This window comes from Camelus dromedarius, chromosome 8, assembly GCF_036321535.1.
Source record: "Camelus dromedarius isolate mCamDro1 chromosome 8, mCamDro1.pat, whole genome shotgun sequence".
NCBI lineage: Eukaryota > Metazoa > Chordata > Mammalia > Artiodactyla > Camelidae > Camelus > Camelus dromedarius.
In genome coordinates, this window is record NC_087443.1 from 75526751 (window position 1) to 75538485 (window position 11735).

Consider the following 11735-nt stretch of genomic DNA (forward strand, 5'->3'; position numbering starts at 1 on the left):
CTTTATGACCTTATTTAACCTAATTACTTCCTTAGAGGCCCTGTCTCCAAACGCAGCCATGCTGGGGGTTAGGGCTTCAGCATATGAATTTCGAGGGGACACAGTGCCGTCTGTAGCAGTCACAGAGCTAGCGCAAGGCAAGGCTGGGTCTCTCACTCACATCCAAGGTTCTCTGTTCTCAGGCTTTGCTGATAAATCCATCTATATGATTCTCCCCAAACCCCTGATCTTTTTGAGGCCTGCTGCTCTCTTCTATTTAATTTAATTTTTTTTCAATTCCTGGTTCCATTGAAGACATTTGAGGTAAGACTCAATGAAACCAAAGTTTAGGGCTTTCTTTTCACTTATATTGAGTTTTACCTGCCACCCTTCCTGCCTCCCATCCTCCCTCCATCCTTCACTTCCCTCTTTCCCTGCTCCCACTGAGACTCCACTTGTGAAGGATTCCTTCATTTGTGATTCTCTCTGGCTTTTGATATCACGTAAGGTGAGCTTTTCTTTGTAGACCTGGTTGATGCTCCCTGGGTTGCTTTGCACACAGATGAGACAGCACTCACACATTTTACTTCCTTTATGAAAGCATGACAGCCAAAACCACTTCCTGCAGGAAGTGCCTCTTGGAGCATGAGGACAGATATGATGGCCATTGAACCATTACCTTCCTTCCTCCTCATCCTTAACTCACCTCATCAAGCCCAAAGTGAATGTGAGCCCCACGTCGTATGCCCCAGAAAGGCAGAGGGTGTAGGAAGAGTGTACACGTTGAGGCCTCACAGATTCGTACTGTTGATGACCTGGACCTGGAATACAATTTCTCTCCATCATGACACCTTCATCTCTAAAATAGCATTAACACTTACCTGGCACATGTGTTGTAAGGATTAGAGATGCAAATTACGTGAAACATTGTAGATGCCCATAACGGGAACTGTTCAACTACCTTGTGGAAGACCAACTTCTCATTTATCATTTCTCCCCTGAATGTGAAAATCCACAAGACAAATAAGCAGGGTGGATTCTCTTATACGCAGCTCGTGGAACAGGCTTGTTGTCATAAACTTACAGTTCTACAGTGTAAAATGTCATGAAGTCAGATGTTAATACTTGCTTTTCACTGGAAAAAAAAATTTTTTTTTTGGCAGCCACAGATCTGATTCCAACAGAAGTGACACCATCACCTGGTAATGATCATATGACTGTTGCTAGATTAGCCCTTAGTTTTACGGTAATTTGTACACCATACTCTATCAGAAAAGTCCACTGTTACTTTTCTTACCTTGCTTCCTTCTGTATATTTTCATATGAAATTACACTTCCCAGACATGATCTTTCTCTTACCTAAAAATATTTCTGGAATCTGACTTGGTTTTCTTCATTTTCAGCCCCTGTAAAAATCGAATGCTTTTAAATTCTTCCTTTCAAAAATTCAGTACATTTATAAAGCTGCTTTTCTGACCATTTAATAACAATAGTTGATTTTGGAGAATAAACAGCACACAATACCACCTGTTATATTTTGAAGCCAAGAAAATAAAACTTAATAGACTGCTTTCTGCACCCAAACCAAAGGAGAAACCTAAACAGAAGCATTAGTGTCTAAACTCAGAGGAGATGTTTGGTTCTTTTTTGGCTTTGAATATAAATATGTGACTTCGAGGGTCTGCATTCTTTAAGCTTGGTTTTTCTTTTTTACAGTTTCAATTTCAGTTGCTGAAAAAATGGCCCCTTTACCTGGTAATTTTTGTTTGTTTCTAAGCACTAAAATGATCATATCATTAATACTGTTAAGATTGTGTTTCTTTTTCATTCAGATTTCCTACTCTTTACAGAAAACTTTTATAGCTTTTAGGTGTATATGTGCAGACAGAGATGTGTGCGCACAGACACTTTTGGGGGTTGGAAGCTCCTAATTCACCTCCTGAGGCCTCACTCAGGAGATATATGCCTTTATTCATAGTTCAGATAAGAATGGTTATCTTTCTTCTGTTACCACAGCAACAAATTAGATGAGGAGAGACGCTGAGGCCATCCTGGCCCAGGATATTTCAGTTTCAGAGAAACTGACGCCAGGGGTGCCTCTTATCATTCACTGAGCATCTTCTATGTGCCGAGCAGAGCAGGAAATTGAAAAATACTCTCTAGCAGCCAATTTATATGAAGATAAATAATTTTACACATTATGTTGGCACCACCCACATAAGATAGGCTTTATTTTTTAAATTACTTTTATTTTTAAAATCACCTTTTTTGAAGTATAATTATATACAATAAATTTCACACATCTGTGAGTTTTGTCCAATGTATGCAACTGTGTAACCACCACCACGGTCAAGATCTAGGGCATTTCCATCACCCCAGAAAGTAGTGCCCTCCTTCACCCCTTGCAGTAAAGCCCTTCCACTTGCCCCAGCAACCACTGACCTGTTTTTTGTCACTGTGGACTAGGTTTGTTTTTCTAGAATCTCATATAAATGAAATCAAATCATTGTGCTCTTTTGCTGACTTCTTTTGCTCAACAAATTGTTTTTGAGATTTGTCCAGGTGGTTCCATATATTGGTAACTTTATTTCTTTTTTTCCCTTAGTAATGTTCCATCATGTGGATATACCACAATTTATCCATTCTCCTGTGGATGGACATTTGGATTATTTCCAGTTTTTGTCTATTGTTGAGAATTCTGCTATATGCAAATCTTTCTGTGGACATATGTTTTCATTTATCTTGAGTAAATACCTAGGAATGAAACAGCTAGGTTACATAATATAGGGGTTTTTTTTAATTATTGAGATATAATTGATATGTAACATTAGTTTCAGGTATCAACATAATGATTTAACATTATATATATATGGAATGATCACAATAATTCTATTTAACATCCATCATCAAACATAGCTATAATTTTTTTCTTGAGATGAGAACTTTAAAGATCTCACTTAGCAACTTTGAAGTACGCAATACAGTATTATTAACTATAGTCACCATGGTGTATGTTATTACATCCCCCGGACTGACTGACTTTAGTACTGGAAATTTGTACCCATAGAGTTCTTACAGTTATAATGTTGACTTTATTCATCAAGAATAAAAGAAATTTCATTGGATGAATTTGTTTTGGTGAGTCAGGGCAGTGCCATATTTTAGAACAATTGTCTAAGCAAAGATTTCTGGGGGTGGGGGGTGCCTCTTTTGTTTGGTTTTCTTTGGGTTTTTAGTATTTTTATTTAAAGATTAAGTTCTTGAGTATCCGGAAAATTAGGCTGCCTACAATGGCCATTCCTTGAGAGACTTGGTTAATAAAGGTTTTACTTTCGAGGAAAGAGTGAGTGTGACAGAGAGGAAGGTAGGGGGAGAGGGAGAGAAAACAGACATAGAACTCATTTCAGTGTTTTTTTTCTATTGCAAATGGCAAGTGACACCCGGAGATGCTGACTCGCTTTCTTGCCTCCCGCAGACCCGCCCCTGCGCCTGGCAGGCGGGCGCAGCCGCTGCGAGGGCAGGGTTGAGGTCCGGCACCAGGGCGTGTGGGGCACGGTGTGCGACGATCGCTGGAACATCAAGGACGCCCGCGTCGTGTGCCGCGTCCTGGGCTGCGGGCGCGCGCTGGGCGCCCCGGGGCGCGGCAGCTTCGGCGCGGGCTCCGGGCCCATCCTGCTGGACAACGTGCGCTGTGCGGGCACCGAGGATGCGCTGGAGCGCTGCGCCCACGCGGGCTGGGCTCGGCACAACTGCCATCACGGGGAGGATGCGGGCGTGGTCTGCGCAGGTACCCGAGCTCCCCCCAGCTGAGGCCAGGCCCTCCCTGGGGTGTTCCTAAGGCTCCGTCCCTTTTGGTCTCTCCAAGCATTCCTAAGGTTCAAAGTAACACCTCGAGGAATTTCAGATTGGCAAAGGCCCCAGATTCTAAGATAACAAGGGCGTATTTGTTATATAACCGTTGTGGTAAATGTTTTAATCATACAGGCGTGGTATTTTATTAACCAGTTCTAATTCCAATTCAGCGCAATAATTGTCCAGAAATACAGCTAAAAGATTATGAGGCCAAAGAAAGGAGCAGCAGTGTAATAAAATGATGACGGCCACACTCATGTTTGTGTTCCCGCATGAGGGTGGCATCTCAGCTTTGAACCCTGGGCTGGTTCCTTCGTATTGGTTTTATAAAAGTTGCTGCCTTTTTAATCGACTGCCATTTTCAACTACCCCTCCTCCAGGCCTTTGCTGGAAGGGGATGGAAACGTGTCATTTGTTTAAAAAAAAAAAAAAATTAAGGAAGGAAAAAAAAAAACATTGCATTTGTTTGGGAAAAAAAAAAAGACAGAGCTAGAACTTGCTATCAGTAAGACTTGCCTGCCTCCCTTCAACCTCTGACAAGGCCAGCAAGGGCACAGTGCTAGACAGACTCTCTTTTCCACCTTGACCTGGTCCTCAGAAGTCAGACCCTGCCCTGTCCTGGGTTCCCCTGGTGTGCCTCTCATCTCAGATTCAGCATATACCTGGGATAGTTTTTATCACCAAATATGTGTCTTGGCATTCTGAGGCTGACTTCCTTCTGTGTGGAGTTGTACTTCCTTATATCTGTCCTAAATTTACCCACAGAAATCTCATGGCGTGATGGAATTCTAAGATTAGGTGAACAAGTCTAAGCTAACCTTATCTCTTCCATTCTTAGTTTTCTACCAGTCAATACAAGGGATCATTGCTGTTCATTTTACCTTTATGGGGGAGTTACTCTTGTTTTGCATAGAAATGGGGCCCAAATAGAAAAGCTCTCTGAGACCCTTTGAGACAAACATTAATCCCACAGAGCTGTGGAGTGTGAGTCTGCCTGGGATTATGGGGTCCTTATCTTCCAGATCCTCACTTTTACTGTCTCATTCCTCTTGCTGCCGGGGGCCCCACTGAAAATGGTAATTCATTTTCCATTCTTGGATTATACACCAACGGGTTTCCATTTCATCATGTGCAGCAAGCAAAGGACCAGTGGTCTGGGGCTGACAGTGTCTGCAGGGCCGAGTGAATCTGGCTGGCCATGCTTGCTGGCCTGGGCCCCCGCCCTGGGTTACTCTCTTGCTTTGCTTCCGGGTCGGGAGGCCTTTGATAGCCACAGACCGCATAGTCCCCAGCCTGAGCTGCCAAGCATGCCATGTGCATAGGAGGGGACACCACGCAGCGTTCACCCATGTGACAGTGTTTATAACCTGCAAAGCCCTGTATTTACTGTTCTCTTGCTCCAACAGATCTTGGTATTGATGACACCATATTCTCAACACTGCATCACACATTTCAGAACCCCTCCCTCCAGCTCCATCAGGAGGCCCTGAGCCCGCCCTTCCTTTGCCTTGCCCTGGAGTATTTTCATGCCATCATGCTCCAGCTTTAAGAGCTGAATCAAAGGAGCCCATTTGCCTACCATTCAAGTCTCTTGCTGGCTACATTGCCCCCTCCCAGTGCATCTGCACAGCTGACATTTGCTTTTCCTTGTCTCCCCTACCAGGTCCAGCTGACTCTGTTGTACCCAAGGACAATGGTAAAGTCTTCCCCTCTCCTGGGTGTGAGGCTATGGAAAGGGGAGCTAAGAGAGCCACTGTCAGGGGAAGAACAGGCTGTGAGGGGGGCCAGCTCCTGTGTCTTCTCTGAGATCTCTTGTATTTCCATCCTCTTGCTGAGCTTTAGGAAGTTGGGGAAGAAGCTCCTTTGTACCCTGCGCCTCGGCTTCCACTCTCTTTTTCCACCCTACCTCTCATACAAAGGTCCAGAGAGACACATGTTCAGGCTCAGGTGTTCTCAACATGTGAAACGAACTATCCTTTAAATCCTCAGAAGGGGCTCTGACTCAGGGCCCACGGGACATATGCTGTGGGTAGGATTCCCCACGGACATGTTGTGACTTTTGGAAAGGTGGAGGGGATATAGATAAAGAAAGTCAAGTTGATGGTAAGGGGTGATGAGAGCTGAGCTAGCCCCAACGTAGGGCACTGTCCGTGGTACTTTTAGAAAGTAAACACTCAGACCCCTGAGTACACTGCATGTCCAGTGTACCAGGTTCTCTTTGTGAGTTTCTCCCCATCCTCCTCCTCCTGCAGCCCAGCTCTCCTGCCTGCCTCACCTCTTCCAAGTCGTCATTGACCGAGGCTACCTCCGGAGGCTGGGCTACTCCTCCTGGGACATCCATTTAAATGATGAGCTGTGTCGCCCCCAACTCACAGGGCGCTACCTGATCTTCAACATTCCCTATGGCCACTGTGGCACCATCCGACAGGTATGAATCTGACAAGGTGGTGGTACCCTTTTGTGGATGGAGGTCAAAAAGAGAAGTTTGGAAAATTCAACCACCTGTTAAAAACCTGAGCAGAGACAGAGGAAAGGCATAAGCTGTGACTTTGTTTCTGAGTTCAGTGAGACTTGGAGCAGCTCACTAATTTGTCTGAAGCTTTCCTTCTTTTGGGGAATTTGGGATACATTCTGAGTTTGGAATACATAGTAACAAGTGTAGACGGCTGATGGACTAATGTATGGGTTGATAGATAGGTGCTGTTCTCTTAGCTGCAAAGCCAAAGCACTTTTCACAACATGCTTCTCTATTCAGCATTAGTGCACACCTACCATGTGCAAGCTATGGTGCTGGGAATGGGGGAAGACAGTCTCACTCCCGTGTTTATAACCAAGTAGGGAGCTATATTTCCCAATCTGGAAAGCAAATAACAGGACGTTTATATGTAATTGAATGTATATGTCTATTTCACTTTCCTTAACCACCTGCTTATTTCACAAAATAATATCATTGAAGTTAAGGAAACAAGTATACTAAATATATAGGAAGAATGTATATAACCACAAAATTGTTTTGGTCTATACATTTAATAATGTAACTTGTTCCAAAGCAAGATCCCCATGCCATTCATCTATTCTTTCACAACCCTATTTAGACAAATGCCAAAACACACACACACACACACACACACACACACACACACACACAAAACACTTGGTATTGTTGGAGGTTGAATTTATTCAAATGGTCTGCATGATGGCAAATAACCAATTCAGCTCCATACTTCACACTTTGTCTGTTTGGTTGTGCAGACCACAGTCATTCTTATCCTCTTTGCTCTAAAAATTCTACCTTTTATCTCAGAGGTTTCTGCCCCAGGAGCCACGCTGGAAGCCCTCCTGTGTCTGGGAGAAGAGTAGCCCCCAGATGCTTCCAGGCCATCAGGGAGGACCCTGCACTGTCCTCTCTGGCCCTGGCTGGGCAGCTCCCCCAGCAAACCTCATGTGCTGACCACAGTGCTGGGGCCAGAGGACATAGCAAGTCAGGAACCACCTGCAGCCCCAGGCCACCCACAGGGGAAACACTGTCACCAAAATGTCCTGTGTCTGATTTCAGACTCTATAAATGAGCAACCTTCTAGGTGCTGAGGACACAGCAGCCAACAAGACTGACAGGGCCCCAGCTCTGTGGCTCTTACATTCAAGAAAGGGGAGATGGGCCCCGAATAAACACACAAACAAGTCCTTTACAGTGAAAAGGACTAAGAAGGCAATCAAACAAGGAAGGGGATAGAAATTGCTTTGGGGTGGAAGGAAGCCACTTTGAATAGGTTGGCCAAGGAGCTGAAGCCTGAATAAGGAGATGGAGCAGGTGCAGAGGAGCAGGAGGAGGGCTCAATGCAGGGCGTCAGCCAGTGCGGATGCCCCGAGGCAGCAGCCCGCTTGGAGGGCCTGCAGGAGAGACTCAGGCCGGGGAACAGTGGGAAGCCCAAAGTCCTGGTTAGAAGGGGGCAGGGCCACCTGGTCTGGAGTTTAGCTTTCCTTCTAAGCTGTGCCTTCTCCATGAAGGTGACACCACCCTCAAGGGATAGAAGAGATACTGGTTCTTGTGGGGGAAAAGAAAAGAAAAGAAGAGAAGAGAAGAGAAAAGAAAAGAGAAAAGAAAAAAGAAAAGGCAGACCAGGGAGAAACACTGCTCTAAGCTGACAGGGCAGACCTTGGCAGGTTTCAAGGCAGAGTGTCACTAGATCTGAGTCACACAGGCCGAGGCTTCCTTGAACAAACGTCCCTGGGAAGGATGACATACTGGGCTGTGGGATGAGGCTGCCGGGGCAGTGGCCCCCTGTTCGTCAGCCTTCAGTGCCCCCTTGGCCCCTTTAAATCACATTGGGTTTGAAGGAGCAAGGCTGAGGGCGAAGGTCAGCAAAGCAAAGCCCACAGCTCACAGGGAGTCAGGTCTAGTCTGGGTCAAGAGCAAGGAGGAGCCAGAAGAGAGGATAAGAGCTTGAATGGGGGATGGTCAGTGGTGGCCTGAGAACACCAGGGGCAGAGGAGTGGAATGTGTGAAGGGATGGGGCAGCCAGCGCGGACTCCCACCCCACCTCATATCCCACAGCTTGGTCCTCACAGGAGGGAAGGAGGGAGCCCAGGCTCACACACTGGGGGATCTCTACATGTACCCCAAACTCCAAGAAGCAAGGACATTGCATCACCCCATCATGGCCTTAGGTACCAGAGAGGTCAGGCCCAAGGCCTCCTGCCCTCTAGCTTGTCAGCAAGCTGGCATCTAGCAGGGGGCATGAAGGGGAGATCTCTGCTCCTGAAAGAAGTGTTAGGTAGGAAGCCAGGGGCACTGGCCACCAACTCTCTTCTCTTCTCCCAGGAAAGCCTCGGCTCCCTCAGCTACTCCAACTCCGTCAGAGGCCGGACACGGGGCCATCCCGGCCGAGTCACTGTGCGGCACAAGGTGCCTCAGCTCAAGTTCACCTGCAGGGTGGACGGCCAGTCAGCAGTTGAAATCATCCCTGGGGCTGACATCCCAAGGGAGGGTGCCAGCTATGATGTGTCCATATCATTCCTCGAGTTGCCCATGTCCCAGCATACTGGGAGCAGGGGGCCCTACTACGCCAGCCAGAAGAAAGAGGTCTTCCTCCAGGCCACACTCCACAGTGCCAATCCCAGCCTGAGGCTCTTTGTGGATACCTGTGTGGCTTCTCCAGACCCTGGTGATTTTACAACTGTCAAATATGATTTGATCCGGCAAGGGTAAGGAAAGTGGAAGACCCTCTCTGTTTGACCATTCTATTTATGTCGCATTTCTTTAGGGGACCTGTGTCTTCACAAGTGTAGTCCTAAATCATAACATTGTGCAAAGAGTCTTCATCATGCCCCAGAGACAAAGGCTGGGCCCTCACCTACCCTTTGATCCCAGGTGGGGACAGATAGTTACAGGAAGTCTGGACAACTTCCCTTGAAGAAGGAAGGGGTCCTGGGCAGAGCCCGTGCTGTCTCGGACTCTGCTGTCCCATCTCACTCTTTCATATCTGTGCCTCCCTTACCTTCTCTTAAGTTTTATGACTGTATTGCATTCCCCATTCCACAGGGCATCTGGCCTACGTGGAGGGGCTTGTGGGTTATCCTGGGCTAAGCTCCTTTATTATTTATTCCAGCTCCTTTGGTTGAACAAAGGATTTGTCAAGTTAGAATTCTGCCTTTATCGCTCCTTTGTCCCCTGACAGGGGCTAAATGCTATGGATGGGTAACTGGCAACCAGTGTGAAGACAACAAAAACTTATCACTTACTGAAGGCAGCTTCAGAGCAGTGGGAGCCACAGCAGCCTAAAGCCCATGAGAAGCATCATGGCGCCTATTTCCAAAAGCTAGGGGAGGGGCAAGAGGCAGCTGCTGGTTTCAATCCCCAGTACTTGAATTAAAAAATAAAAATTAAAAATAAAGGCGACAAAATGACATAGAACTATTTTTTTAAAAAAGTAGGTAGTGGGAAGAACTCCATTTGGAATTCAGAGGTCTGGGTGCAAGCCTGATTATTTGAGCCAGAATTAATTCACACTATGCTTTAAGTTAATCCTCTTGGCCTGGGGTTTTTGTTCCCATCAGGTGCATCAAAGACAATACTTATGTCAACCTCCGTTCCCACCAGAAGAACGTAGCCCAGTTCAAGTTCAACGTGTTCAGCTTTCTCACCAGCTACGATGTGATCTATCTGCAGTGTAAGGTCGCTGTGTGCAAAGTGGGGGACCGCTCCTCCCACTGCTCCCAGGGCTGTGCAGAGTGGGGTAAGAGGGGCACAGGCCCCCTGGAGGCCACAGAAGAGCAGACTGAGCATTTCCAAACGGTGGGGCCACTGGAAATCCACAAAAGAACTGATCAAAGAAGGACCCTTGTGTGATTTCTCCAAGTTTCACATGAATCTGTTAGGAATTAGAAGCAAAGTCTTTTTCTCTTCAGCAAAGTAGTAAGTTTGACAAATTTGAGTCTGTCCAGGTAGAGACAGGTAAAAAAAATAACTAAAAAGGTTCTCTCTGAGGTTTGTTGCTAAATAAATCATCTCTGATTTCTAAACTTCTAAGGATGTCACTCTCTTTGTAGCTAAAAGTGTTGTGTTTTCTAATTCTTCACCGTCAAGAACTTGATCATTGTCTTAAACTGTACAAAATGTTAAGACAGTTCTCTCTCGGTACCACATTGCCAACCTGAAGATTTTTTTAATCTCCTTAATGTTCAGATGCTAGTCAGTGAATCTTTTTGATCCTGTCCTTTTGGTGATGTGAGAATTTATTTTCAGATCTTGCCAAGGGTCTTATGAAGAATAAACTAGTGTCTTTCAGAAAGTCACTGCTCTTTTTTTTTAAACTCTAATAATTGGTCAGTTGAATCAAACATGTCATTTACTCATTGTCTTTTACTAAAACAAGCTTGATTTTCCTATTTCAAAGGGAACAAATTGGGCTGTGGCCCTGGTGATTTGGGGTTAAACTTGCAAATGAGAGTCTGAATCACAATCACAAGAACCACTCAGACTGCTCTGTGAGCTACCAGTCTGTTTCTCGGGCCCTCAAAGCATTACAGAAAGACTAAAAAGCACATAAAGAAAGACTAGCATATTTCCACATCCTCCCAGAAAAGAAGGGCAGCACCCACTTTATCTCATCTCTGTATCTTACAGGAAGAGGCCTGTGCTAGACTCAGTACCCTCAAAGTTGTCTTTAAAGAAACAGACTTGGACATCGCCAGAATTTTTGGTTTGTTTTTCAAGAAATATACAGTAGCAGTATTTAAAATATGAACCCTCAATCCAGGAAACTGTTCCCATGCTTGTTGATAAATAGCATGTATGAGGTAAGACTACAGTATTGTCAGTTCCCCCAGGGAGGAGGGCAGGGTATGGTGGGGCCTGGGAGCGAACCCCAGAGTGCTGAGAGCTGAAAATCCGACAGGTGACCTGAGAAGGGACATTGTCTCTGAAGGGAGACATGTCAGTTTCAGTACAAGCATGCCCTTCACCAACAACTGTCTTGGTAAAAGTTCCCTGTGTGTATGTAGTAGAAGTTGATGAAATGTAATTACTGGTCAACTTCATGAAGATGGCATCTTTATATCAAGCGTAAGCTATCTGTCATGAGTAGCTTCATCCATAGTCACATGAAACAGTGATTTTAGCATCTGTCATCTGTTTCTTACAAGTGCTTCAAATGAAGAAAAAAATTTTTTTCCAAATTACTATGAGCAGCTAGTTTCTACTTTCAGAAGTTCATCTGCCCATTAACTACCCATCCGAATCATGCTGAGGAAGTGGGAGGCTAACAGCTTCCAAAATGGCTTTTAGCAAATCCCTAATGAGAAAAGTATTGACAATGAAAAGACTGAATTTTTAAGAATAAATAAATGAGTCGAATGAACTTCTAGTTCTGGCTCTCCAGGTGTACTTCAACAGATGGGAGCCA

The 11735-nt window shown here is 45.3% G+C and overlaps 1 protein-coding gene across 1 annotated transcript; it reads left to right on the top strand.

The window, feature by feature from the left end:
* Window positions 1-2983: 2983 nt before the first annotated feature.
* Window positions 2984-10245, top strand: LOC135321858 (deleted in malignant brain tumors 1 protein-like). The gene is made up of 6 exons (XM_064488602.1): window positions 2984-3023; window positions 3455-3766; window positions 5495-5527; window positions 6084-6259; window positions 8654-9036; window positions 9889-10245. The coding sequence occupies exons 1-6, from the start codon at window positions 2984-2986 to the stop codon at window positions 10178-10180; spliced, it is 1236 nt and encodes a 411-aa protein (XP_064344672.1). The 3' UTR covers window positions 10181-10245.
* The last annotated feature ends 1490 nt before the right edge of the window (window positions 10246-11735 follow it).

Excerpts from the sequence above, each read along its gene's own strand:
- LOC135321858 (XM_064488602.1), top strand. The coding sequence starts at position 2,984 with ATGGTGTATGTTATTACATCCCCCGGACTGACTGACTTTA. Across the intron at positions 3,024-3,454 it reads CCCCGGACTGACTGACTTTA|ACCCGCCCCTGCGCCTGGCA; the intron begins GTACTGGAAATT and ends TGCCTCCCGCAG. Across the intron at positions 5,528-6,083 it reads TGTTGTACCCAAGGACAATG|CCCAGCTCTCCTGCCTGCCT; the intron begins GTAAAGTCTTCC and ends CTCCTCCTGCAG.